Source organism: Mus musculus, chromosome X (genome assembly GCF_000001635.26).
Source record: "Mus musculus strain C57BL/6J chromosome X, GRCm38.p6 C57BL/6J".
NCBI lineage: Eukaryota > Metazoa > Chordata > Mammalia > Rodentia > Muridae > Mus > Mus musculus.
Genome location: NC_000086.7, coordinates 167,240,580 through 167,268,217, shown reverse-complemented (window position 1 = coordinate 167,268,217; position 27,638 = coordinate 167,240,580). Strand labels below are relative to the sequence as shown.

At 39.9% G+C, this 27,638-nt stretch overlaps 1 protein-coding gene across 5 annotated transcripts; it reads left to right on the top strand.

Moving 5' to 3' along the window:
• Nucleotides 1-3,888: 3,888 nt before the first annotated feature.
• Nucleotides 3,889-27,095, top strand: Tlr8 (toll-like receptor 8). Of its 5 annotated transcripts, none has more exons than NM_001313761.1 (3): nucleotides 3,889-4,066; nucleotides 22,369-22,549; nucleotides 23,238-27,095. In NM_001313761.1, the coding sequence occupies exon 3, from the start codon at nucleotides 23,923-23,925 to the stop codon at nucleotides 25,462-25,464; it is 1,542 nt and encodes a 513-aa protein (NP_001300690.1). In that variant the 5' UTR covers nucleotides 3,889-4,066; nucleotides 22,369-22,549; nucleotides 23,238-23,922; the 3' UTR covers nucleotides 25,465-27,095. The 5 variants fall into 5 exon arrangements, with proteins under 5 accessions (NP_001300690.1, NP_573475.2, NP_001300689.1 ...); NM_133212.3 differs by adding an exon at nucleotides 4,328-4,469 and having other exon boundaries at nucleotides 22,369-27,095; XM_006528719.3 differs by lacking the exon at nucleotides 3,889-4,066 and adding exons at nucleotides 7,783-7,845; nucleotides 8,753-8,958 and having other exon boundaries at nucleotides 22,369-27,095.
• Nucleotides 27,096-27,638: the final 543 nt, after the last annotated feature.

Here is a 27,638-nt window from a genome sequence, read left to right as displayed (position 1 = left end):
TGACCTGACTGGATCTGGACAAACATTTACTCCCTCTCTGGAGTCTGTCCTCCCCACTCCCATGATATTCTGGGACTTAGAGTAAGGCAGAGTAACAACTTTGGGTCTTCTCTGTTTCCACTCTGTGGTAGTGAGGAAAATTCCAGATACTACCATCTCCCAGACTTAGATGGGCTATGAAGTAGCCATTTCCTCTTGTTCTGAGTCTCACAACTTACCCAGGACTTCTAAATCCCCACCCCCCGATCCTGAATTTCTAATCTGTGGCCCATCTCTCTGTTGAGAAACCCAATAGCATCCTTCCCAGGTTTGTTTCTCTCTGCAGCTCATTTTCTCCAAAACAAATCCAATTCATCATGCCTATGGAATGATACACTGTTTCCTTATGTATATTTTTCATATAGCTTCTGCATTTGGAAACTGCTCACATTTGTTTGAATGTGCTGAGTCTCACACATTACTCCCAACAGTAACTGCCTTACAGTTTATTTGTGGAGTTGGAGACTCGTTAGCGTGGAGGGCATAGTTAGGGAGAGGGAGGTACTTCCATGGATAGACTCCTATAGTATGTCTATAATTTACAAATCCATTTAGATCGGGGATACCCATCCATGCGCGAGTTTGCATTGGTGGATCAGGAAAAGCAGAAATAATCACCAAAAAAAAAAAAAAAAAAAAAAATCTAGCCCATCCCTAGAGAAAGGAACTGGATGGCTGCCATGAGGGCTGGAGTACTTTCAGTGGGTAAAAGTACTTGTCATGCCAACATGAGAACCTGAGAGGAAATCACCAGAACTTATGGAAAAGAATGACATGGTGACATGAGTATCTTTAATCTCAGACCTCCTACATGGAGATGGGAGGTGGTAACAGTACAATCTCCAGAAGCTTTAAAGTCAAAGAAACTGTCCCAGACAAAGTAGAAAGTGAGGACTAACACAAAAGGTTGTCTTCTGACCTTCACATATGCACTGTGACATGAATAGAATTCACACACACATAAAGTAATGAATATAATTTAAAATTATTAAAATATTTGTATACAAAAGCAGAGAAACTGGGTGGTTATAATGAGATTTTTATAAAAGAACTAAGAAGTTAGGACAGGACACCTGTTGAAATAGATGAAAAACTCATGACCAGCCTTTCCTCAAAACAGTGACAGAACACTTGATGTCATCCAATTTTTCACGTGGGATATTAGTGAAGAGAGATATTGAAAATGCATCAGAGCAGAACTTGAGTGGTAAGAGTTCTATACTTACTTTTCCTGTATTGAACCCTTGATCTTTGGTTCCCGTTCCCTTACCCATAAAATTTGATGACTCTTTGTAGCTTTTAACTACTGTGGTTACTTGTCATTATTTGGGAGAGTCTGGCTTAAGGAAATACAGAAAAGAATGGGAGGAAGACCTGGGTTTCAGATAATTATTCTTTAGCTCTAGAGGGACTCAAGGATGAATTTGCCAAGGACTATGTTGGGATCTTGCCTTCTCTTGTATCTGTTATTATACTAACCATACAATTATACTAACCATAGGAAAAAGGTCTCTTCATCACAGTCAAATGCATTATTGTACACAGTTGCAAAGATTGTCCTCTGCAAACCTACTTGTGCAACTACATAGTCAAGTAAGTTTGTCATTTAGCCCTCCTTCCTCTTACCTCGCTCTGTTCACTAATTTGGAACTATATTCGCTCACATAGAAGAAGCTAAGTCGTTTACCTAAAGAGCCATCCATTCCTAATGAGTGCTGAGAAGTTGTATAGTGGAACACTTTGAGCTTGGAGTTGAAGTGAGGAATGAATACGGAAATAGAAAACAACCATTGAGGCTGGGAATGAGTAGGGGACAAATGGCTCAGCAGAGAAAAATGAAAGATGTGATTAGGAGATATCCAATAGCTTTATACCTTGGATGGCAGGCAGGGCAGAGAATGCAGAGCAATTCCAGCAGTTACCAGTACTAACTCTTGGGCTTGGCCAGAGGGCAAGATCAGCTGACCACTCTGCATGTTGTATGGCAGACCTTCTTTACAGGTCCTACCTGACCTCCTATCAATTCTTTGTTCATTTTCATCATTGGTTGGGAACAATAATGATTTTATGCATTTTTCTGGAAGATAAAAGCCTGTGTGGGTGTGGTTTATGCTCATGTGTAATTGTATTTTATATGCTTCTTATTAACTGTTCTTATTAACTGTTGGTTGGTATTTTGCACCTTTGAACCCAGACCACAAGAGTCATATTCTTCTATCTGAACCAAGATAGCCTGCTCAGCCATCTCACTATGTTTCTGTTTGCGCTGTTATTGTTGCTTAGAGCATTGAGTTTCTAAAATAGGATGTCAACATGACCTGGAATTCACCATGGAGACCAGGCTGTCTTCAAATGCATGGAGACCCTCCTGCTTCTACCATCCAAGTGCTCAGATTACAGTGTGCACCATCATACTTGCTTAGAACTTTCTTTTGAACAGTGTTCAGGAGAAACAAAAAAAGTGAGAGGTGTCTAAATATAGCCTTTGATTTCTGAGGCCCCATCCTCCCTGAGACCATGCCTTCCCTGTGGTAATGGAGCATACTGATTCGTAAACTGTAAGCCCAAGTAAATCTTTCCTCTGTTAAAAAAAAAAGATTTCTGGTTATGTCACAAATGTTTAAGCTGTCTCTGTTCCTTGATGACCTGGATCCTAGAAAGCTCTCCCCGACCATGGCCAAATCGTGAATACCTCAGGGACTGATACTCAGAAGTCAGTCTAGGAAAGGTTATCCAAGGTATTCTATGACTTCTTCAAGGCATTTTTTTCTATAACCAGGCTTTCTGTGGTCCACATTTCTGTGAATGACACACAGTGTGTTTACCTCTTACTTAGTAGGAGGAGGCTCTATAGAACAGAGCACCTCACTCTGACATACTTCTTTCTCCAGAGGCCAGCAAGGACTTTCTGTTAAAAGTTGGCATTTTGGGACAAGAGGTGAATTTCTGATATCATGTATATCCTTACATGGTAACTGAAAAACAATATCTCACAATTATTTCATTTATAAAATTCAAAACAGAATAATAGCTGAGGGTAGATTTTACTATGTACATGGTAATCAGAAAAAAATTAGAATTAGTTTTTGAGAGGGGTGTTTTTATAATTAGAGATTGAAGCTAGTGCTTCAACATGCCAAATTGCCAAATGTTCCTTTGTAAATTTTTGGTTTTTTGTTTTGTGTGTGTGTGTGTGTGTGTGTGTTTACTTGTGGACCAGATGTTGCTCCAAGGTTTTTGATTGTGAATACCTTTCTATGAAATATGTGGTGGGGCCCTGGCCCTGGAAGCTCCAAGTCTAATTTTATCCAACCAAATGAGAAAAGGGAAAAATCCCCAGACTCTACAATGCTCATCCAATCCCTCTTGCTCTCACTCAATGAGGAATTCTTTTATTTTTGAATGAACATTTATTGACCTTACATTGCATGTCAGGTGCTGCATGTAGAAGTGCCCCAGCTACAGTGGGCGATCCCTAGACACCTATGCAGCATGGCAGTCTTGAAAAGGTGTGGAACAAAGCAGAAGTATATATGAGTTACATACCTAAAGATAAGTTTCATAAATCCCAAATTTGATACAAATTTATGGTACAGGTGTTTGCTTTTTAAAATAATTTTTCATCAAAATATTATTTTCTCCCCCATTTTATTGCCTGTTTCCCTCCTAATCCTGCTTACCCAAACCCTACAGGTATCCATAGACATGAATATATGCCAACTCAAAAAAGTATGATGTGAGGGTTCTATGAAAATAATTTTATAAATGACTTTTCCTCTGAATTCAGTTTCGAAATTTTTAAAGCATAGCCAATAAGTGATTTGGCAACAGTTAAGAAATCACAAGTTCCTGTCTTCCAACATAAACTTCTGCAAATCCATTGCTAGATTTTGCTGATGCTAAAGCGACCAGATTTCAGAAGTTTGCCAAAGTCTGCTCTCTGCACAGCTACTGTACACAGAGGACCACTGCACTGCTACTACAAGCTATTGAAAGAGAACCTTGAAGGGATCCCAGCCAGAAAGGGGTAAGCTATGTGCGAGCTTGTCTCAAAGATCTCCTGCAAAATATAATTTCCCATCTAGAGATCCGGGTTGGTGGCTACTGATGGAAACAAAGAAAGTACTAACTGAGCCAAGTAGTAGCAGAAGCCAGAGGAAACCAGCAGCACACATTGTATGCTGGGAGGACTGCCTGTCTGATGAGTTTGTGCGAATGTTAAGATAAACTAAATTAGAGAGGAAACTTTGAAAGCCGAATACAATGATAATATTATCATTCTGAACAGGAAAGCAAGAGCCTTCCAAGAAAGAATTTGGGCTGTTCTATTATTTTCTGGTCCAGCTATAGAGCACATCTTCTTCCAGAAAAACAGAGTTGGATGTTAAGAGAGAAACAAACGTTTTACCTTCCTTTGTCTATAGAACATGGTAAGTTCCCTACCGCTAGACCAGTGGTTCGCAACCTCTCTAATGCTGTGACACTTTAATATAGTTCCTCATGTTGTGGTGACTTCCAACCACAAAAATATTTCATTGCTACTTCATTACTGTAATTCTGCTCCTGTTATATTTAATTGTAATGTAAATATCTGTGTTTTCCTATAGACTTAGGCAACCTTTGTGGAGAGAATTCTTTGACTCCCAAAGGGGTCATGACCCACAGGTTGAGAACCATTGCTTTACAAACATGGTTCAGTATCTGCAGTCTGGTGATAGTTGCTTTTAACTACTAAAAGCTGGAGTTTCTGTAGCAGCAGCTCCTTTTCCTGTTTGAAGTTTTAAAATGCACATCTCACTGCATCTGCTGCTATTGCCTTACACTGTCTAGATGCAGCAAGAGTTCTATTCTTATCATTGTCAAAAGATATTTGATTGAAAAGCAAACAAACTACAAGTTTCTCTGAATGGTGTATGTTATAGAAAATTCAGGGAAGTATAAGGAGAAATTGGAATATCTGACTTGAAACAAATCTCACTTAAAATTGACCATGTATGTTTTCCCTAGCCATTTAGTGCATATGAAAGGCCTTGGTGTGCTTTTGACACTAATTTAATGTCTATTTAACTTATTGGAAGTTAATTTTTATGCTCAGTTAGGTCCATAATGGAGCTTGAATATCAATTCATTTTGCAGTAAAATTTTATGATCCTTACAAATGACTGTGATCTATATGGGATTGGTCCAAAGAGACCAAAAGCACATATGACACTGCAATTGAAGTCGCCCAGTTTCGACTTGGTAAATTGCTATGATAGTCAAAATAGCTATGTCGTAAGAAAGGAGAGTATAGAACAGTAAGTGAATCAGAGGAAGCTTGTAAAGAAGTCCTTGGCTTCCACCTGTCACCAGAGGGAAAGAAGAGGGTAGGTTTTACAAGCTTACATTGATTCTCTCACTGTTTATATTTTACGGTCTTATGTTATGTTGAATATCATTTCATTTTCTTTCGATCACTGCTTCTCGTCCTAAATGATAATCCTAAAACCAGCAGAACTGATGGGGGGGAAAGGCAGGCTATCGGGAAGTCCAGTTTCAGAGAACACCATACACAGGAACTCATTACAGCAATGTCAGTGACGCTTGTTGTGGTGACTTAGTAAGCACAGAAAGTCAAAGTGGAACATCTGTTCCCAGACTCTATATCCTGTAGATTTGAAATGTGTGGTAGTTTATTATACTTTTTATTTGTTTGATATGTATTTGAGTGTTTTGCATGCTTGTGCACATTGCCTAGTGCTTACAGATATTAGAAAATGATGTCAGATTGTCTGAAACTGGAGTTATAAATAGTTTTGTGTCAACATATATGTACTGGGAAGAGAATCCAGGTTCTCTGCAAAAGCAACAAACACTCTTCACTGCTGAGTCATCTCTCTAGCCCCTATCTATGACTCTTTTGCTCATTCCTGCAACCAGATCATTCTCAATTTGTTCTTTAGCTTCCAGCAGTAACTCATGAATTATTTGAGCATATCTATGCTCTATTTCAGTTTGGCTGCTTACTATGGGAGTGAACTTGGGTAAAGTAACCTTTCAAAGCATCAGGATCCAAGTCTGGGAAACAGATTTTTGATACCACCCCCCTATGCTGATTTGGATGAGGATGAAATAAATATATGGGTGCTTTGTACTCGACTTATGGCAAATCCGTCTATGATCCAAAAAGCATACTTTTCGTATATCTTTAGTTGTTGCTGAATCGGGAGGCATCTCTTTAGCATCAAGTTCATTTGACTGGCATTATGTTTCTCTTGCTCTCCAAAGCAGTTTATGAATCCATTAGATTTAGAGTAGACAAAATAAAGCACCTGCTATTAATTTCATCTGAGATGATAAATCATATCTGTATATCTTTTATAAAATATTTTTATTTTATGTATATGAGGATTTGCCTCTGTGTATATAGGTGTACTGCATGCATGGCTGATGCCCTCAGAAACAATATCAGAACCCCTGGAACTGGATTGTTCTGAACTACTATATGGTTGAATTCAGGTTCTCTGCAAGAACAAACAGTAGGTGTTCTTAGCCATGGAGCCATCTCTGCAGCATCCTGTATGTAGCTATTCTTTACTTTGTTAGCTGATATCAGTTAATCAGTGATCAACATCATCAAACAAAAACTAATTGAAGACCATTAAAAGTAAGAAAGAACTCCAGGCTAGCAAATTTTCAGCTCTGCTTCCCACCCACATGGTGCTGGAATAGCTAAATGGTTCAGTTTGTTGTGCATAATAACCAATAGGAGTGTTGGCTGCCTTGGAGTTATCATGCCTAAGGAAGAACATGTCCAGAGAGGGGTACAGCTTGTATGAGGTAAATCATGCCATGTTAAAGGAGAAACATTTTCTTACATGGCTACTGGGAAGGCTTCAAGGCCTTTGCCGTGCTAGGTGAGCACTCAACTGCTAAGCTATACTACAAAATTCTTTTGCTTGTTTAGTTTGGTTTTTATTTTATTTTAGTTCGAGACAGGATTTTACTAGATAACTTGGGTTGGTCTTGAATTCATGATTCCCTTGCCTTTGGGTCCACAGCTTGTCTTGAAGAAAGCCTTGAAGAGGGAGAACAGAGTTATCTGTGCAGATTGACTGCTTGAATCCTAAGAGCTCTATATCCTCCTACCCAACATGCACTGTGAATTGTGTGGGGTTCATTTTGGCCTCACTAAGAGGTGCTACGGTTCTAGTACTCATACATTTAAAGTTTTCCTGTCCGAAGACCACTGGACCAATGAGTACAGAATGGCCCCCAGCCCACTCATAATCAATGGGGGGGGGGCTCTGGAGCTGCTCTTTTCATCACAACAATGTTTTCAAAGGGATCTTTAGGTGTCCATCGGGGTATAGTGTGAGAAGAAAGATTAGTGTGTGAGGTGACAGAGATAGAGTTCCTTGAGCTGTTTGCTATCCTCAGGAGAACTGAAGGCCATGTCCAATGGATGCAAGCAGTGTGCAGATCATGCACAGAAAAATAGGGGAAAGGCTGCGAACTGGCTACCAGAGCTGCTTTGGGGTACACAGAAAAGGAAGTTAAGCAGTTTTCCTTCTTTCTGTTGTTAATTTTTTGGTTGGTGTTTATGATTCATAGGCTTCCTTTAGATAAATGAGTTTCGGTTTTCTCCAGCTGACGAAGGCAACAGCAAGTCCTTGGGTCCTGCAGCTCCACCCTCCTCTTCAGGGATTTTCATGCTGTCAGTTCATGAATTATGTCTGTGCAGAGACCATTTGGGACCAATTGCCCTGGTAGTGGGATCCACCGAATCATACTTGTTTACACACTATGACGTTCTGTGTCACAAATGTGAGTGCTCAAACAGCAGAAATACGTTCCTTTTCAGTGTTACAAGAAGTCTAAAATCCATGTGATATAGGCAGACTTGAATCTTTTGTGGGTGCCCTGAAGAAAACCTAAGAATGAACAGGGGCACCAGGAAGCTCAGTATTCAAGATAAATAATTGCTTTGTTCTATCTCTAAAAACAAACCAAGGGCTGGAGAGATTATTCAGCAGTTAAAACCATGCATTGTTGTTCGGTTCCAAGCACCCAACTAGGGCAACTCACAACAACCTGTAACTCTAGCTCTAGGAGATCTGATGTCCTCTTCTGGCCTCCAGGGGCATAAGAACTCACATGTATTCACCTCCCACCATCCCCCACAAGTATATTAAAAATAAAAATAAACTTAAATCTTTTTTTAAAAATCTACAACTCAGGCCAGGTATGCATATGTAATCCTGGCATTCCGGAGGCTAAAGAGGAGCATGAATTCTAGGCTGGACTGGGCTTCAGAGTGAGATTCTATCTCAAAACAAAAAGATAATCAAAAATTTGGGGCAGCCTCAGCCCTCAACCAATACCTGATTGTGTGCAGAAAGTTATGCTGCAACTGGAGCCAGGCTGAGGGAAGCAAACGAGCTCTTGTATTAAAGATTCTTTTTCGATCATCATGGATTTTCATTGACCAAGTTCTGTTTTCATGGTCCCCTAACATTTTGCAGTTATGGCACATGTCTGCCTAGCCTCACCTTGATCAGGCTCTACTTCCCCAAAGTGAGTCCATGGAGCTTCCTGTAGGGAATACTGATGTGGTTGTTCATAAGCAAGGTAGATGCTAGAGATCTCAGAGCTGAGCCTGGGATGAATGTGGTGTTCTGTGCTCCACCAGCAGAACATTCTTTAACCCTGCATCTCTATTGTTTTCTCTCAGGATAGTTCATCCTGGCTCTGATTTGTGTCTAGGGCTCCTAGATTTCATCATTTGAGACTGTAAATCTTGGCAGAGGGTGCAACAAAAACAACTGCACACACACTTGCTTGTATGTCCGTCCATCACTTGCATTCAGTGCCTGTGGAAGCCAGAGGAGGATGGTGGGTCCTCTGGAACTGGAGTTTAAAATAATTATATGATGCCAGGTGAGTGCTGGGTATATATTTCAGGTCTTCTTATAGAGAAGTCAGTGCTCTTAACCACTGAACCCTGACTCCTGTCACCAGTACTCTTATTGAGAGTCTTAGTTAATTTACTGGCCTGCCTCCTTTGGATATGACTTTGCCTCCCATCTCCAGAATGCTCCTATGATTTTATACTGCAAACTAATCCATGAAATTCTCCACCCAACCCCCATGTGTCTGTCTCTGTATGTACTGTCTCCATATATCTTATTTTCATTAATGCAATCCTGTAGTATACATGGAATATTGCTGCTTCTCTATTTTATTCTCATAGTTATCATGTCACATGTGTTTCAATTATTATACTACTGTTAACACAAATTTGTGGTAGAGTGCTGGAGAACATGCCCCAGTGTGCTCAAGGCCCTGTATCCCATCTTCAACATGTCAATGACAGGCATGGGTGGAAGAAGAGGAGAGAAGAGAGAAGGGAATAAGGAAAAAGAGAGAAAGGAGGAGAAGCTTCTGGTTTCCATCTGCACCTGGAGCTGACCTGGTGCCACAGCTCTCCATACACAAATCCCACTGTGAGCGAGATGGCCTCCCAAGAGTGTTGACACACCTGAGAGCACAGGTGAGACCACTACTTCTGCTCAAATTCCTGGGCCAAGAGGCATCTGCCCAGAACCATCAGGACACAGGAACCAAGAAACACCTGTGGACAGGATCCTTCCAGTTTCTGTCTCTGCCCCTGAGCTGACCCTGTGCCACAGTTCTCCATACCCAAATTCCTCCCAGAGAGAACTGGTCTCCCAGGAGGGCTGACACACAGTCTTACAGGAAAGACAAGCCACAGTCAGAGACAGCAAGACCAGCTAACACCAGAGATAGCTAGATAGCAAAAGGCAAGGGCAAGAACATAAGCAACAGGAACCAAGCCTACTTGGTATTATCAGAACCCAGTTCTCCAACCATGCAAGTCCTGGATATCCAAACACACCAGAAAAGCAAGACTCTGATTTAAAATCACATCTTATGATGATATAAGAAGGACATAAATAACTCCCTTAAAGAAATATAGAAGAACACAGGTAAACAGGAAGAAGCCCTTAAAAAGGAAACAAAAAAAAATCCCTTAAAGAATTACAGGAAAACAAACAAACAGGTGAAGGAAATGAAGAAAACCATCCAGGATCTAAAAATGGAAATAGAATCAATAAAGAAATCACAAAAGGGAGGCAATGCTGGAGATAGAAAACCTAGGAAAGAGATCAGGAGTCATAGATGCAAGCATCACCAACAGAATACAAGAGATAAAAGAGAAAATCTCAGGTGCAGAAGATACCATTATAAACATTGACACAAGAGTCGAAGAAAATGCAAAATGCAAACAGCTCCTAAACCAAAACATCCAGGAAATCCAGGACACAATGAGAAGAGCAAACATAAGGATAATAGGTATAGAAGAGAGCAAAGATTCCCAAATTAAAGGGCCAGTAAATCTCTTCAACAAAACCATAGAAGAAAACTTCCCTAACCTAAAGAGATATCCATAAACATAAAAGAAGTGTACAAAACTCCAAATTATATTGGACCAGGAAAGAAATTCCTGTACCCTGCAGTTTTTATCACAATTACTCTGTAGTACAGCTTGAGTCAGGCATGGTGATTCCACCAGAGGTTCTTTTATTGTTGAGAACAGTTTTTGCTATCCTAGGTTTTTCTTATTCCAGATAAATTTCAAATTGCCCTTTCTAACTCAGTGAAGAATTGAGTTGGAATTTTGATGGGGATTGCATTGAATCTGTAGATTACTTTTGGCAAGATATCCATTTTTACTATACTAATTCTGCCAATCCACGAGCATGGGAGATCTTTCCATCTTTTGAGATCTTCTTTAATTTCTTTCTTCAGAGACTTGAAGTTCTTATCATACAGATCTTTCACTTCCTTAGTTAGAGTCACACCAAGGTATTTTATATTATTTGTGACTATTGTGAAGGGTGTTGTTTCCCTAATTTCTTTCTCAGCCTGTTTATCTTCTGTGTAGAGAAAGGTCACTGATTTGTTTGAGTTAATTTTATATCCAGCTACTTCACTGAAGCTGTTTATCAGGTTTAGGAGTTCTCTGGTGGAATTCTTGGGGTCACTAATGTATACTATCATATCATCTGCAAATAGTTATATGTTGACTTCTTCCTTTCCAATTTGTATCCCTTTGATTTACTTTTGTTGTCTAATTGCTCTAGCTAAGATTTCAATTACTATATTGAATAAGTAGGGAGAGAGTGGGCAGCCTTTTCTAGTTCCTGATTTTAGTGGGATTGCTTCAAGTTCCTCTCCATTTAGTTTGATGTTGGCTACTGGTTTGCTGTATATTGCTTTTACTATGTTTAGGTATGGACCTTGAATTCCTGATCTTTCCAAGACTTTTATCATGAATGGGTGTTGGATTTTGTCAAATGCTTTCTCAGCATCTAATGAGATAACCATGTGGTTTTTGTCTTTGAGTTTGTTTATACAGTGGATTACATTGATGAATTTCCATATATTAAACCATCCCTGCATCCCTGGGATGAAGCTTACTTTATCGTGATGGATGATCGTATTGAGGTGGTCTTGGATTCGGTTTGAGAGAATTTTATTGAGTATTTTTGCATCAATATTCATACTGGAAATTGGTCTGAGGTTCTCTTTCTTTGTTGGGTCTTTGTGTGGTTTAGGTATCAGAGTAATTGTGACTTCATAGAATGAATTGGATAGAGTACCTTCTCTTTCTATTTTGTAGAATAGTTTGAGGAGAATTGGAATTAGGTCTTCTTTGAAGGTCTGATAGAACTCTGCACTAAACCCATCTGGTCCTGGGCTTTTTTTTTTTAATTGGGAGACTATTAATGACTGTTTCTATTTCTCTAGGGGATATGGGACTGTTTAGATTGTTAATCTGACCCTGATTTAACTTTGATACCTGGCATCAGTCTATAAAATTATCCATTTCATTCAGGGTTTCCAATGCTATTCATAGCAGCCTTATTTATAATAGCCTGAAGTTGGAAAGAACCCAGATGTCCCTCAACAGAGGAATGGATACAGGAAATGTGGTACATTTACACAATGGAGTGCTACTCAGCTATTAAAAACAATGAATTTATGAAATCTTTGGCAAATGGAGGGATCTGGAGGATATCATCCTGAATGAAGTAACCCAATCATAAGATATGCACTCACTGATAAGTGGATATTAGCCCAGAAACTCAGAATACCCAAGATACAATTTGCAAAACACATGAAACTCAAGAAGAAGGAAGACCAAAGTGTGGATACTTCGATCCTTCTTAGAAGGGGGAACAAAATATCCATGGAAGGAGTTACAGAGGCAAAGTTCGGAGCAGAGACTGAAGGAATGACCATCCAGAGACTGCACCACCTGGGGATCCATCCCATAAACAATCACTAAACCCAGACACTGTTGCAGATGCCAACAAGATTTTGCTGACAGGAGCCTGATAAAGCTGTCTCCTGTGAGGCTCTGCCAGTGCCTAGCAAATATAGAAGTGGATGCTCACAGTCATCCATTGGATGGAGCACAGGGTTCCCAACGAAGGAGGTGGAGAAAGTACCAAAGGAGCTGAAAGGGTTTACAGCCCTATAGGAGGAACAACAATATGAACTAACCAGTACCCCCAGAGCTCCCTGGGACTAAACCACCAATCAAAGAAAACATGTGGTGGGACTTGTGTCTCTAGATGCATATGTAGCAGAGGATGGCCTAGTTGGCCATCAATGGGAGGAGAGGCCCTTTTTCTTTCAAAGATTCTATGCTCCATTATAGGGGAATGCCAGGGCCAGGAAGCAGGAGTGGGTGGGTTGGGGAGCAGGGGTAGGGGGAAGGGGATAGGGGATCTTTCGAGCGGAAACTAGGAAAGGGGATAACATCTGACATGTAAATAAAGAAAATATCTAATAAAAAAAGAAATGAAATTCCTCCTGTCACATAATAGTCAAAACACCAAATGCACAAAACAAAGAACGAATATTAAAAGCAGTAAGAGAAAAACGTCAAGTATCATATAAAGGCAGACCTACCAGAATTACACCAGATTTCTCACCAGAGACTATGAAAGTTAGCAGATCCTGGGCATATATCATACAGACCCGAAGAGAACACAAATGCCAGCCCAGGCTACTATACCAAGCAAACCTCTCAATTACCATAGATGGAGAAACCAAAATATTCCATGACAAAACCAAATTTACACAATATCTTTCCACATATCCACCCCTATAAAGAATAATAGATGGAAAATACCAACACAAGAAGGGAAACTACACTCCAGAAAAAGCAAGAAATTAATTTTCTTTCAAAAAACCCAAAACATAGCCACACAAACACAGTTCCATGCTGGTGTTAGAAACTTCAAGCTCCTCACTCCGTAATATCTCAACTTCTGTTCATTTCCTTGACCTATAATTCCTACTGTTACTTTAGGCTGTATGGGAATCTGGTTTCATCCTGAAAAAACTTTGACTCTCAATATATTCCTCTACTTGTGACAAGAGGTTACTGGAGGTTTTCATACCTAACTACTCTGCTCTGTATAAAATATATAGTTGTATTTGAACCTAGATGGGGAAACCTTAGGTTGAGGAAGTGGGGCCACAGTAGACACAGCCTATTCGCTTGATGCACTGAGGATGTCTTACCAATCAATAGCTCTATTAGCCTGCAAAGGAAAATGTCTGGAGTCTAATTTTACCAGGATACATGTCCCCATAGCCTCCTTTACAAATTAATTTTTTTTAGTGAAAAGTTAACCTCTAAGCCATCTCTCTAGTCACACATTTCATTTTTTACTTTTAATATATTTTGGTGCATTTTCTATTGGGTTGTACTCATAAGATTCTACATAATAACATCTTAAATATAAATAAACAGATGAAACAGATCAAGGAATTTAGAAATGAATTCAAACATGCAGGAAAGTTGAACATGCATTATCATTATCAAAACAGGGATCAGACAATTCCACAGATGATAGAAACAACTGGGTCTATCCTGAGAAAAGAATAATTTGGGCTTACTTCTTTTATTTGTTTTATGCCAAAACAGTTCTGGTTGGGTAAAATATTTTAATGTGGAAAAAGGAAATCATAAATTTAATAGGAAAAAAAAGTTAGGAAAATTGTTGTGTCTAGAATTGAAGTGTGGAAGTCTTTCCTAGACCATACAAATAAGTCAAATTCCCTTGTTGGGTTGCTTATAGCATCAAGTATTTTTTTTAAAATCACAGGTGAAATCTTGTAATATTATTGTATGTGACTCATGTTTATCTACACAGAAAACGATAAAATAACCAATAAAATGGAGTCCCCAGACCATTTACTGGCTGACACATGCAGGAAAGTATATAAAACGACCTTCAGACCTGACAATGTTCAGATTGGCATACATGTAGACTGAGATATGCATAGGGCCCTAGATAAATATAACATTTCCCACAGCATCTTACAAGTTTCTTACATTCCTGAGAGTCTACAATGCTTCATGTTCTCAAGCACTATCTTATGATATTGTTTTGATCTACGGTCTCATGTAGCCCAGATTTGTCAGGAGCTGGCCGAGAGATGAACTTAAACTCTTGATCTTCCTGTTTCTACCTACTGGGTGCCAGGATTATAAGCTTGTGCAACACCACTCCAGTTTAATCAGAGCTAAAGATTGAACACACAGGGCCACTGGAATGCTAAGGTGATACTTTACCAACTGAGCTACAGCCTAGCTGAAGTCATATTATGAGGACAACTTCAAGTTGTATTAGTTCTCTATTGCTGCACATTAAGTAGACTCCAGGTTTAGAGTTTTTGAGTGAGATCCATTTGCTTGCTTAGAGATGAAAGTTCAGTTTGAACAACAACCTGATTTCTACTCTAGAAGTGCATTCAATACTCTAGGTTGCCAGAAATACTTTTTATGACTTCCTTAGAGAAATTTCAAATTTAGCAAGTAGCTGTTAATCTCAATGTTTGCATGGTCAATAGTCCACATTTTTTTTTGCATGATCACTACATTTGAGGCATCATTTTGCCCCATAGATTACAAAAGAAAATTAGTAAATATGAAGAGTGGCTTAAAAGAAATTGAAATCAGATTAGCTTAAGGCCCAGCACAAAACTGTATCATTTTGAAAGTTATTTAACTCTTAGAGTTCTCTTGTTTCTCTGAAAAGCATGGATAATAAATTGTGATCTTATGAGCCTTATTGTGGGTAAGGAAATGTTGTAGCACTTAACACAGTACCTGACACTTTTGTGTGAGTGTGTATGTGTGTGCGTGATGAATTTTTCACGTTTTAGCAATGTAACGAACTAAGAGAATCTGATATGTATCATCGCCACAGAGAAACAGAAAAGCAGACGAAATAATTGTGAGAACTATGGAAAGCAAGTGATGACTTTGATTTAAGTGTCTTGGATGATACTACAATGGCTGCATATTCTTGGGAGACACATCCTAAAATGAGCTCTTTTTGGTTGATGGCTGAAGTTTTATCAAGAGTCATGCCAGGAAGGGCTGGGGAAACAACTCAATGGATAAAGCACTTGCTGTGAGGTTTGATGACTCAAGTTCAGAGCTACCAGCACCTACACATGAGCCTGGAAAAAGTGGTGGCTGCCTGTAACCCCAGCTCTTAGGAGACAAACACACTGGGTCTCTGGGGGCAAGCTGGCTATCTAGACTGGCCAAATTGGCAAGCTCTTTATCTCATGAAAGAGATCCTACCTCGATCAATACAATGAGGAGTGTTTAAGGAAGAGAATTTGTGTCACTGTCTGGCTTCCACATGCAGACACCTGCACACATGCATGCATGCTACACTTGCAAAAGAATATTTATACAAGTAGTATGTTGCTAAAAATATGTGTCACATTATGCTATACACTTATTTGACCCACACCCATGCTTCATCTTCATCACCCATGTTAATATAGTGGTCGGGCATCTTGATTAATTTCTTTTTTTTTTTCTTTCCATTTTTTATTAGGTATTTAGCTCATTTACATTTCCAATGCTATACCAAAAGTCCCCCATACCCACCCACCCCCACTCCCCTATCCGCCCACTCCCCCTTTTTGGCCCTGGCGTTCCCCTGTTCTGGGGCATATAAAGTTTGCATGTCCAATGGGCCTCTCTTTCCAGTGATGGCCGACTAGGCCATCTTTTGATACATATGCAGCTAGAGTCAAGAGCTCCTGGGTACTGGTTAGTTCATAATGTTGATCCACCTATAGGGTTGCAGATCCCTTTAGCTCCTTGGGTACTTTCTCTAGCTCCTCCATTGGGAGCCCTGTGATCCATCCATTAGCTGACTGTGAGCATCCACTTCTGTGTTTGCTAGGCCCCGGCATAGTCTCACAAGAGACAGCTACATCTGGGTCCTTTCAATAAAATCTTGCTAGTGTATGCAATGGTGTGAGCGTTTGGATGCTGATTATGGGGTGGATCCCTGGATATGACAGTCTCTACATGGTCCATCCTTTCATCTCAGCTCCAAACTTTGTCTCTATAACTCCTTCCAAGGGTGTTTTGTTCCCACTTCTAAGGAGGGGCATAGTGTCCACACTTCAGTCTTCATTTTTCTTGAGTTTCATGTGTTTAGGAAATTGTATCTTATATCTTGGGTATCCTAGGTTTTGGGCGAATATCCACTTATCAGTGAGTACATATTGTGTGAGTTCCTTTGTGAATGTGTTACCTCACTCAGGATGATGCCCTCCAGGTCCATCCATTTGGCTAGGAATTTCATAAATTCATTCTTTTTAATAGCTGAGTAGTACTCCATTGTGTAGATGTACCACATTTTCTGTATCCATTCCTCTGTTGAGGGGCATCTGGGTTCTTTCCAGCTTCTGGCTATTATAAATAAGGCTGCTATGAACATAGTGGAGCATGTGTCCTTCTTACCAGTTGGGGCATCTTCTGGATATATGCCCAGGAGAGGTATTGCTGGATCCTCCGGTAGTACTATGTCCAATTTTCTGAGGAACCGCCAGACGGATTTCCAGAGTGGTTGTACAAGCCTGCAATCCCACCAACAATGGAGGAGTGTTCCTCTTTCTCCACATCCTCGCCAGCATCTGCTGTCACCTGAATTTTTGTTCTTAGACATTCTGACTGGTGTGAGGTGGAATCTCAGGGTTGTTTTGATTTGCATTTCCCTGATGATTAAGGATGTTGAACATTTTTTCAGGTGCTTCTCTGCCATTCGGTATTCCTCAGGTGAGAATTCTTTGTTCAGTTCTGAGCCCCATTTTTAATGGGGTTATTTGATTTTCTGAAGTCCACCTTCTTGAGTTCTTTATATATGTTGGATATTAGTCCCCTATCTGATTTAGGATAGGTAAAGATCCTTTCCCAATCTGTTGGTGGTCTCTTTGTCTTATTGACGGTGTCTTTTGCCTTGCAGAAACTTTGGAGTTTCATTAGGTCCCATTTGTCAATTCTCGATCTTACAGCACAAGTCATTGCTGTTCTGTTCAGGAATTTTTCCCCTGTGCCCATATCTTCAAGGCTTTTCCCCACTTTCTCCTCTATAAGTTTCAGTGTCTCTGGTTTTATGTGAAGTTCTTTGATCCATTTAGATTTGACCTTAGTACAAGGAGATAAGTATGGATCGATTCGCATTCTTCTACATGATAACAACCAGTTGTGCCAGCACCATTTGTTGAAAATGCTGTCTTTCTTCCACTGGATGGTTTTAGCTCCCTTGTCGAAGATCAAGTGACCATAGGTGTGTGGGTTCATTTCTGGGTCTTCAATTCTATTCCATTGGTCTACTTGTCTATCTCTATACCAGTACCATGCAGTTTTTACCACAATTGCTCTGTAGTAAAGCTTTAGGTCAGGCATGGTGATTCCACCAGAGGAATTTTATCCTTGAGAAGAGTTTTTGCTATCCTAGGTTTTTTGTTATTCCAGATGAATTTGCAAATTGCTCCTTCTAATTTGTTGAAGAATTGAGTTGGAATTTTGATGGGGATTGCATTGAATCTGTAGATTGCTTTTGGCAAGATAGCCATTTTTACAATGTTGATCCTGCCAATCCATGAGCATGGGAGATCTTTCCATCTTCTGAGATCTTCTTTAATTTCTTACTTCAGAGACTTGAAGTTCTTGTCATAGAGATCTTTCACTTCCTTAGTTAGAGTCACGCCGGGATATTTTATATTATTTGTGACTATTAAGAAGGGTATTGTTTCCCTAATTTCTTTCTCAGCCTGTTTATTCTTTGTGTAGAGAAAGGCCATTGACTTGTTTGAGTTAATTTTATATCCAGCTACTTCACCGAAGCTGTTTATCAGGTTTAGGAGTTCTCTGGTGGAATTTTTAGGGTTACTTATATATACTATCATATCATCTGCAAAAAGTGATATTTTGACTTCCTCCTTTCCAATTTGTATCCCCTTGATCTCCTTTTGTTGTCGAATTGCTCTGGCTAATACTTCAAGTACTATGTTGAAAAGGTAGGGAGAAAGTGGGCAGCCTTGTCTAGTCCCTGATTTTAGTGGGATTGCTTCCAGCTTCTCTCCATTTACTTTGATGTTGGCTACTGGTTTGCTGTAGATTGCTTTTATCATGTTTAGGTATGGGCCTTGAATTCCTGATCTTTCCAGAACTTTTATCATGAATGGGTGTTGGATCTTGTCAAATGCTTTTTCTGCATCTAACGAGATGATCATGTGGTTTTTGTCTTTGAGTTTGTTTATATAGTGGATTACATTGATGGATTTTCGTATATTAAACCATACCTGCATCCCTGGAATAAAACCTACTTGGTCAGGATGGATGATTGCTTTAATGTGTTCTTGGATTCGGTTAGCGAGAATTTTATTGAGGATTTTTGCATCGCTATTCATAAGAGAAATTGGTCTGAAGTTCTCTATCTTTGTTGTATCTTTCTGTGGTTTAGGTATCAGAGTAATAGTGGCTTCATAAAATGAGTTGGGTAGAGTACCTTCTACTTCTATCTTGTGAAAAAGTTTGTGCAGAACTGGAATTAGATCTTCTTTGAAGGTCTGATAGAACTCTGCACTAAACCCATCTGGTCCTGGGCTTTTTTTTGGCTGGGAGACTATTTATAACTGCTTCTATTTCTTTAGGGGATATGGGACTGTTTAGAAGGTCAACTTGATCCTGATTCAACTTTGGTACCTGGTATCTGTCCAGAAATTTGTCCATTTCGTCCAGGTTTTCCAGTTTTGTTGAGTATAGCCTTTTGTAGAAGGATCTGATGGTGTTTTGGATTTCTTCAGGATCTGTTGTTATGTCTCCCTTTTCAGTTCTGATTTTGTTAATTAGGATTTTGTCTCTGTGCCCTCTAGTGAGTCTAGCTAAGGGTTTATCTATCTTGTTGATTTTCTCAAAGAACCAACTCCTCGTTTGGTTAATTCTTTGAATAGTTCTTCTTGTTTCCACTTGGTTGATTTCACCCCTGAGTTTGATTATTTCCTGCCGTCTACTCCTCTTGGGTGAATTTGCTTCCTTTTTTTCTAGAGCTTTTAGATGTGTTGTCAAGCTGCTAGTATGTGCTCTCTCCCGTTTCTTCATGGAGGCACTCAGAGCTATGAGTTTCCCTCTTAGAAATGCTTTCATTGTGTCCCAAAGGTTTGGGTACGTTGTGGCTTCATTTTCATTAAACTCTAAAAAGTCTTTAATTTCTTTCTTTATTCCTTCCTTGACCAAGGTATCATTGAGAAGAGTGTTGTTCAGTTTCCACGTGAGTGTTGGCTTTCTGTTATTTTTTTTTGTTATTGAAGATCAGCCTTAGTGCATGGTGATCTGATAGGATACATGGGACAATTTCAATATTTTTGAATCTGTTGAGGCCTGTTTTGTGACCTATTATGTGGTCAATTTTGGAGAAGGTACCATGAGGTGCTGAGAAGAAGGTATATCCTTTTGTTTTAGGATAAAATGTTCTGTAGATATCTGTCAGATCCATTTGTTTCATCACTTCTGTTAGTTTCAGTGTGTCCCTGTTTAGTTTCTGTTTCCATGATCTGTCCATTGGTGAAAGTGGTGTGTTGAAGTCTCCCACTATTATTGTGTGAGGTGCAATGTGTGCTTTGAGCTTTACTAAAGTTTCTTTAATGAATGTGGCTGCCCTTGTATTTCGAGCATAGATATTCAGAATTGAGCGTTCCTCTTGGAGGATTTTACCTTTGATGAGAACGAAGTGCCCCTCCTTGTCTTTTTTGATGACTTTGGGTTCGAAGTCAATCTTATCAGATATTAGGATGGCTACTCCAGCTTGTTTCTTCATACCATTTGCTTGGAAAATTGTTTTCCAGCCTTTTATTCTGAGGTAGTGTCTATCTTTTTCTCTGAGATGTGTCTCCTGTAAACAGCAAAATGTTGGGTCTTGTTTGTGTAGCCAGTTTGTTAGTCTATGTCTTTTTATTGGGGAGTTGAGACCATTGATGTTAAGAGATATTAAGGAAAAGTAATTGTTGCTTCCTGTTATTTTTGTTGTTAAAGTTGGCATTCTGTTCTTCTGGCTGTCTTCTTTTAGGTTTGTTGAGGGATTACCTTCTTGTTTTTTCTAGGGCATTGTTCCCGTTCTTGTATTGGTTTTTTTCTGTTATTAACCTTTGAAGGGCTGGATTCGTGGAGAGATAATGTGTGAATTTTGTTTTGTCGTGGAATACTTTGGTTTATCCATCTATGGTAATTGAGAGTTTGGCTGGGTATAGTAGCCTGGGCTGGAATTTGTGTTCTCTTAGTGTCTGTATAACATCTGTCCAGGCTCTTCTGGCTTTCATAGTCTCTGGTGAAAAATCTGGTGTAATTCTGATAGGCTTGCCTTTGTATGTTACTTGACCTTTTTCCCTTACTGCTTTTAGTATTCTATCTTTATTTAGTGCATTTGTTGTTCTGATTATTATGTGTCGGGAGGAATTTCTTTTCTGGTCCAGTCTATTTGGAGTTCTGTAGGCTTCTTGTATGTTCATAGGTATCTCTTTCTTTAGATTTGGGAAGTTTTCTTCAATAATTTTGTTGAAGATGTTTGCTGGTCCTTTGAGTTGAAAATCTTCATTCTCATCCACTCCTATTATCCGTAGGTTTGGTCTTCTCATTGTGTCCTGGATTTCCTGGATATTTTGAGTTAGGATCTTTTTGCATTTTCCATTTTCTTTGATTGTTGTGCCGATGTTCTCTATGGAATCTTCTGCACCTGAGATTCTCTCTTCCATCTCTTGTATTCTGTTGCTGATGCTCAAATCTATGGTTCCAGATTTCTTTCCTAGGGTTTCTATCTCCAGTGTTGCCTCACTTTGAGTTTTCTTTATTGTGTCTACTTCCCTTTTTAGGTCTAGTATGGTTTTGTTCATTTCTATCACCTGTTTGTATGTTTTTTCCTCTTTTTCTGTAAGGACTTCTACCTGTTTGATTGTGTTTTCCTGTTTTTCTTTAAGGACTTGTAACTCTTTAGCAGTGTTCTCCTGTATTTCTTTAAGTGATTTATTAAAGTCCTTCTTGATGTCCTCTACCATCATCATGAGATATGCTTTTAAATCTAGGTCTAGGTTTTCGCGTGTGTTGGGGTGCCCTGGACTGGGCGAAGTGGGAGGGCTGGGTTCTGATGATGGTGAGTGGTCTTGGTTCCTGTTAGTAGGATTCCTACATTTACCTTTCGCCATCTGGTAATCTCTGGAGTTAGTAGTTATAGTTGACTCTGTTTAGAGATTGTTCTTCTGGTGATTCTGTTACAGTCTCTCAGCAGACCTGGGAGACAGATTCTCTCCTCTGAGTTTCAGTGCTCAGAGCACTCTCTGCTGGCAAGCTCTCTTACAGGGAAGGTGCGCAGATATCTTGTTTTTGGACCTCCTCCTGGTCGAAGAAGAAGGCCCAAAACAGGGCCTCTCTCAGAAGCTGTGTTGCTTTGGCAGTTCCCAGAAGCTGTCAGCTTCTGTGGTGCAGACTCTCACCTGTGCAGACTAAATTCCTAAGTTCCAGGGAGTCCTGGAACCAAGATGGCGACCGCTGCTCCTGAGGCTGAGGCCGCCTCCCAAGCCAGGCGGACACCTGTCCTCTGGTCCGGACGGTGGCCGGCTGTCTGCGGCCCGCCAAGGGTGCTGCCTCAGCGGCTCTGTGCTTCCGCCCTTCCCAGAAGCTGTCTGGTTCTCTCGATTAATTTCTTTTCAAAAGCTTTCTATCATCATGTCTCAGAGTTTTATCTTTACCTTTCCAGCTCCCTAAAAGCTAAAAACATATGAGTATTCTGAAACTCATTTGATGCAACATATTAAATAATTCATAGCATTTCAAATCTCAAAACTCATAAGTGTGGTGGAACACTGTTAAGTTTGCCAAGAAACATCCATGAAATATTGCTACTCTAATACAATACTTTCATTGTTGGTATTCCTTAGGAAAACATGCCCCCTCAGTCATGGATTCTGACGTGCTTTTGTCTGCTGTCCTCTGGAACCAGTGCCATCTTCCATAAAGCGAACTATTCCAGAAGCTATCCTTGTGACGAGATAAGGCACAACTCCCTTGTGATTGCAGAATGCAACCATCGTCAACTGCATGAAGTTCCCCAAACTATAGGCAAGTATGTGACAAACATAGACTTGTCAGACAATGCCATTACACATATAACGAAAGAGTCCTTTCAAAAGCTGCAAAACCTCACTAAAATCGATCTGAACCACAATGCCAAACAACAGCACCCAAATGAAAATAAAAATGGTATGAATATTACAGAAGGGGCACTTCTCAGCCTAAGAAATCTAACAGTTTTACTGCTGGAAGACAACCAGTTATATACTATACCTGCTGGGTTGCCTGAGTCTTTGAAAGAACTTAGCCTAATTCAAAACAATATATTTCAGGTAACTAAAAACAACACTTTTGGGCTTAGGAACTTGGAAAGACTCTATTTGGGCTGGAACTGCTATTTTAAATGTAATCAAACCTTTAAGGTAGAAGATGGGGCATTTAAAAATCTTATACACTTGAAGGTACTCTCATTATCTTTCAATAACCTTTTCTATGTGCCCCCCAAACTACCAAGTTCTCTAAGGAAACTTTTTCTGAGTAATGCCAAAATCATGAACATCACTCAGGAAGACTTCAAAGGACTGGAAAATTTAACATTACTAGATCTGAGTGGAAACTGTCCAAGGTGTTACAATGCTCCATTTCCTTGCACACCTTGCAAGGAAAACTCATCCATCCACATACATCCTCTGGCTTTTCAAAGTCTCACCCAACTTCTCTATCTAAACCTTTCCAGCACTTCCCTCAGGACGATTCCTTCTACCTGGTTTGAAAATCTGTCAAATCTGAAGGAACTCCATCTTGAATTCAACTATTTAGTTCAAGAAATTGCCTCGGGGGCATTTTTAACAAAACTACCCAGTTTACAAATCCTTGATTTGTCCTTCAACTTTCAATATAAGGAATATTTACAATTTATTAATATTTCCTCAAATTTCTCTAAGCTTCGTTCTCTCAAGAAGTTGCACTTAAGAGGCTATGTGTTCCGAGAACTTAAAAAGAAGCATTTCGAGCATCTCCAGAGTCTTCCAAACTTGGCAACCATCAACTTGGGCATTAACTTTATTGAGAAAATTGATTTCAAAGCTTTCCAGAATTTTTCCAAACTCGACGTTATCTATTTATCAGGAAATCGCATAGCATCTGTATTAGATGGTACAGATTATTCCTCTTGGCGAAATCGTCTTCGGAAACCTCTCTCAACAGACGATGATGAGTTTGATCCACACGTGAATTTTTACCATAGCACCAAACCTTTAATAAAGCCACAGTGTACTGCTTATGGCAAGGCCTTGGATTTAAGTTTGAACAATATTTTCATTATTGGGAAAAGCCAATTTGAAGGTTTTCAGGATATCGCCTGCTTAAATCTGTCCTTCAATGCCAATACTCAAGTGTTTAATGGCACAGAATTCTCCTCCATGCCCCACATTAAATATTTGGATTTAACCAACAACAGACTAGACTTTGATGATAACAATGCTTTCAGTGATCTTCACGATCTAGAAGTGCTGGACCTGAGCCACAATGCACACTATTTCAGTATAGCAGGGGTAACGCACCGTCTAGGATTTATCCAGAACTTAATAAACCTCAGGGTGTTAAACCTGAGCCACAATGGCATTTACACCCTCACAGAGGAAAGTGAGCTGAAAAGCATCTCACTGAAAGAATTGGTTTTCAGTGGAAATCGTCTTGACCGTTTGTGGAATGCAAATGATGGCAAATACTGGTCCATTTTTAAAAGTCTCCAGAATTTGATACGCCTGGACTTATCATACAATAACCTTCAACAAATCCCAAATGGAGCATTCCTCAATTTGCCTCAGAGCCTCCAAGAGTTACTTATCAGTGGTAACAAATTACGTTTCTTTAATTGGACATTACTCCAGTATTTTCCTCACCTTCACTTGCTGGATTTATCGAGAAATGAGCTGTATTTTCTACCCAATTGCCTATCTAAGTTTGCACATTCCCTGGAGACACTGCTACTGAGCCATAATCATTTCTCTCACCTACCCTCTGGCTTCCTCTCCGAAGCCAGGAATCTGGTGCACCTGGATCTAAGTTTCAACACAATAAAGATGATCAATAAATCCTCCCTGCAAACCAAGATGAAAACGAACTTGTCTATTCTGGAGCTACATGGGAACTATTTTGACTGCACGTGTGACATAAGTGATTTTCGAAGCTGGCTAGATGAAAATCTGAATATCACAATTCCTAAATTGGTAAATGTTATATGTTCCAATCCTGGGGATCAAAAATCAAAGAGTATCATGAGCCTAGATCTCACGACTTGTGTATCGGATACCACTGCAGCTGTCCTGTTTTTCCTCACATTCCTTACCACCTCCATGGTTATGTTGGCTGCTCTGGTTCACCACCTGTTTTACTGGGATGTTTGGTTTATCTATCACATGTGCTCTGCTAAGTTAAAAGGCTACAGGACTTCATCCACATCCCAAACTTTCTATGATGCTTATATTTCTTATGACACCAAAGATGCATCTGTTACTGACTGGGTAATCAATGAACTGCGCTACCACCTTGAAGAGAGTGAAGACAAAAGTGTCCTCCTTTGTTTAGAGGAGAGGGATTGGGATCCAGGATTACCCATCATTGATAACCTCATGCAGAGCATAAACCAGAGCAAGAAAACAATCTTTGTTTTAACCAAGAAATATGCCAAGAGCTGGAACTTTAAAACAGCTTTCTACTTGGCCTTGCAGAGGCTAATGGATGAGAACATGGATGTGATTATTTTCATCCTCCTGGAACCAGTGTTACAGTACTCACAGTACCTGAGGCTTCGGCAGAGGATCTGTAAGAGCTCCATCCTCCAGTGGCCCAACAATCCCAAAGCAGAAAACTTGTTTTGGCAAAGTCTGAAAAATGTGGTCTTGACTGAAAATGATTCACGGTATGACGATTTGTACATTGATTCCATTAGGCAATACTAGTGATGGGAAGTCACGACTCTGCCATCATAAAAACACACAGCTTCTCCTTACAATGAACTGTGGCAAATGAAAGGGCATGTGGCTGCTTGACGTGCTGAGAATAAGTGATAATTGGGTGCACAGCCCTAAACAGGACAATTATACCAGCCTCTCTAAGGCTAGGGTAACTTTGTGCAAGAGGGAGCCAGAAAAATGTATGAGCTAGGAAACAGGAAGAAGGGCTGGAAAATGCTGTCTTCTGGGCATAACAGCCATTGCAACTGTAATCACACAGCAGCTACGGTTGCCTGTCGTGAGCCTGCACAAGACTGGGCCTCTTATCAGTCAATTACAGATGGGGGCAGGTGTATAAAACTATACTTCATCTTTCTAGGGGGCAGGTCCCCTGTACTCCATCCTTCTGCACTATCAACTATTAGTGGATCCAGGAAAGAGACTATCGTTATCTTTAGCTTTGAACCCATTGATGAGCCTAGATTCAATAGACGGTTCAAAACTCATGGTCACACAGAAAGAGTTGGTAAAGTCAGTGGCCAGAAGACAAAACAAAAGGGCCTGAACATGAGAAATGGTTTTTTAAGGCGGTGGGTAGGTTGTCCGCAGTGAGAGAGGAGATAGGAAAAGGTGGGCATGAGAGTAACCAGAATGCATGGGTCTCTCTCAGAGATTTCACTCTGGGATCCACTACCAAGCTCACCCCCATGCAGTTGTCCTCAAGATTCAGCTTCTCTTGTGTGTTAGCCAAAATAGAAAAGCTCATCTCCCTGCTATGTGAACTTTCCCCAAGGCAGCTTGTTTCATCAAGGCCAGCGAGAGGGGACGCAGTCAGTCTTTTGGTAGTGAATCAGAAAGTGACAGCCTACCACTGCAGTTGTATTCTATTTGGTAAAAGTCAACCACAGATCCTACCAGCTCCAGGCACCAAGTATCTCAGGTTCAGGGAAAGCTATTGAAAACCAGGGTAATAGATCTAGGGGCCTCTCAGCTAAGAGGAAAGAGTTCGAGATAAGTGATCTGATCGTCTGAGTTAATCGTTATCCATTTCTTTGGACTGAAATTAAGAGACGGCTTGCCATCTTGGTCACAGATCATCAATACTGGGAAAGTCAAATCACATGGGCAGTCTTAGCAGGCAGCTTATTATGCCTACTTTTCAATCCCTAAGAACATTTGCCACTGTATCTAATGATCTTGATATTAAGATGCTGGTGAAGTTGATACATCTATGACTGTGGGGTTATATTACATTGTGATTGCATTAATTTTTCCTTTACAATGACATTTTAAAATCTTAAGTTTTGAGACTATAACTACATCATTCCCTCTTTTATCCTCTCTCCAAAACTTCTCACATGCCCCACTATGACTTTTATAAATGCTGCCTGCAATATTTGCTTTTTAAGCTTTTGATGTTGCTTAAACACTGAAAAGGATATTTTTAAAAAGCCTTTTAATCCTAAATCATTTTAAAGGTATTCGTTTAAATGAAAAGCTTTTGGGGGTATTTGTTATTTCCCATTGGTGTATATTTTCAAATGAATGATTAAAACGTCTTCATTTTACATGACAAATGTGTGATAAATCTGTAGTAGAAAACAGAACTCTGATATAAAAGTTGTCATTTGCACTGATTAGTTTTAAGATTCCTTTTTCATTACTATTATTTTACACCCCGACTGCAATTTTCCCTTCTTCTTCTTCTTCTCCTCCTCCTCCCTATTCCTCCCTCCACCCCTCTTTACCCATCCCCATTCCGTCCTCCTTCATTTCTCCTCACAAAAGGGCAGGGCTCCCAGCCGTATCAACCAAACATGACATATCAAGTTGGAGTAAGACTACACACTTTCTGCCTTAACCTTCCTTTCGTATTATGGCTGGATGAGGCAACCTAGTAAGAGGAAAGTGTCCCAAACACAGGCTAAAGAGTCAAAATACAGCCCCTGCTCCCACTATTAGGAGTCCCACATGAAGACCAAGCTACACCACCATATATGCAGATGGTCTTGCTCAGGCTCCCTGGTTAGTGGTTCAGTCTCTGTGAGCCCCTGTGAGCCCAGGTTCGTTGACTCCATGAGTTTTCTTATGATGTTCTTGACTTCTCCAGCTCTCCAATCCTTCCTCCCTTTCTTTTGCAGGATTTCACATCTTCTTTGACCACTGTATTAATTTCATCT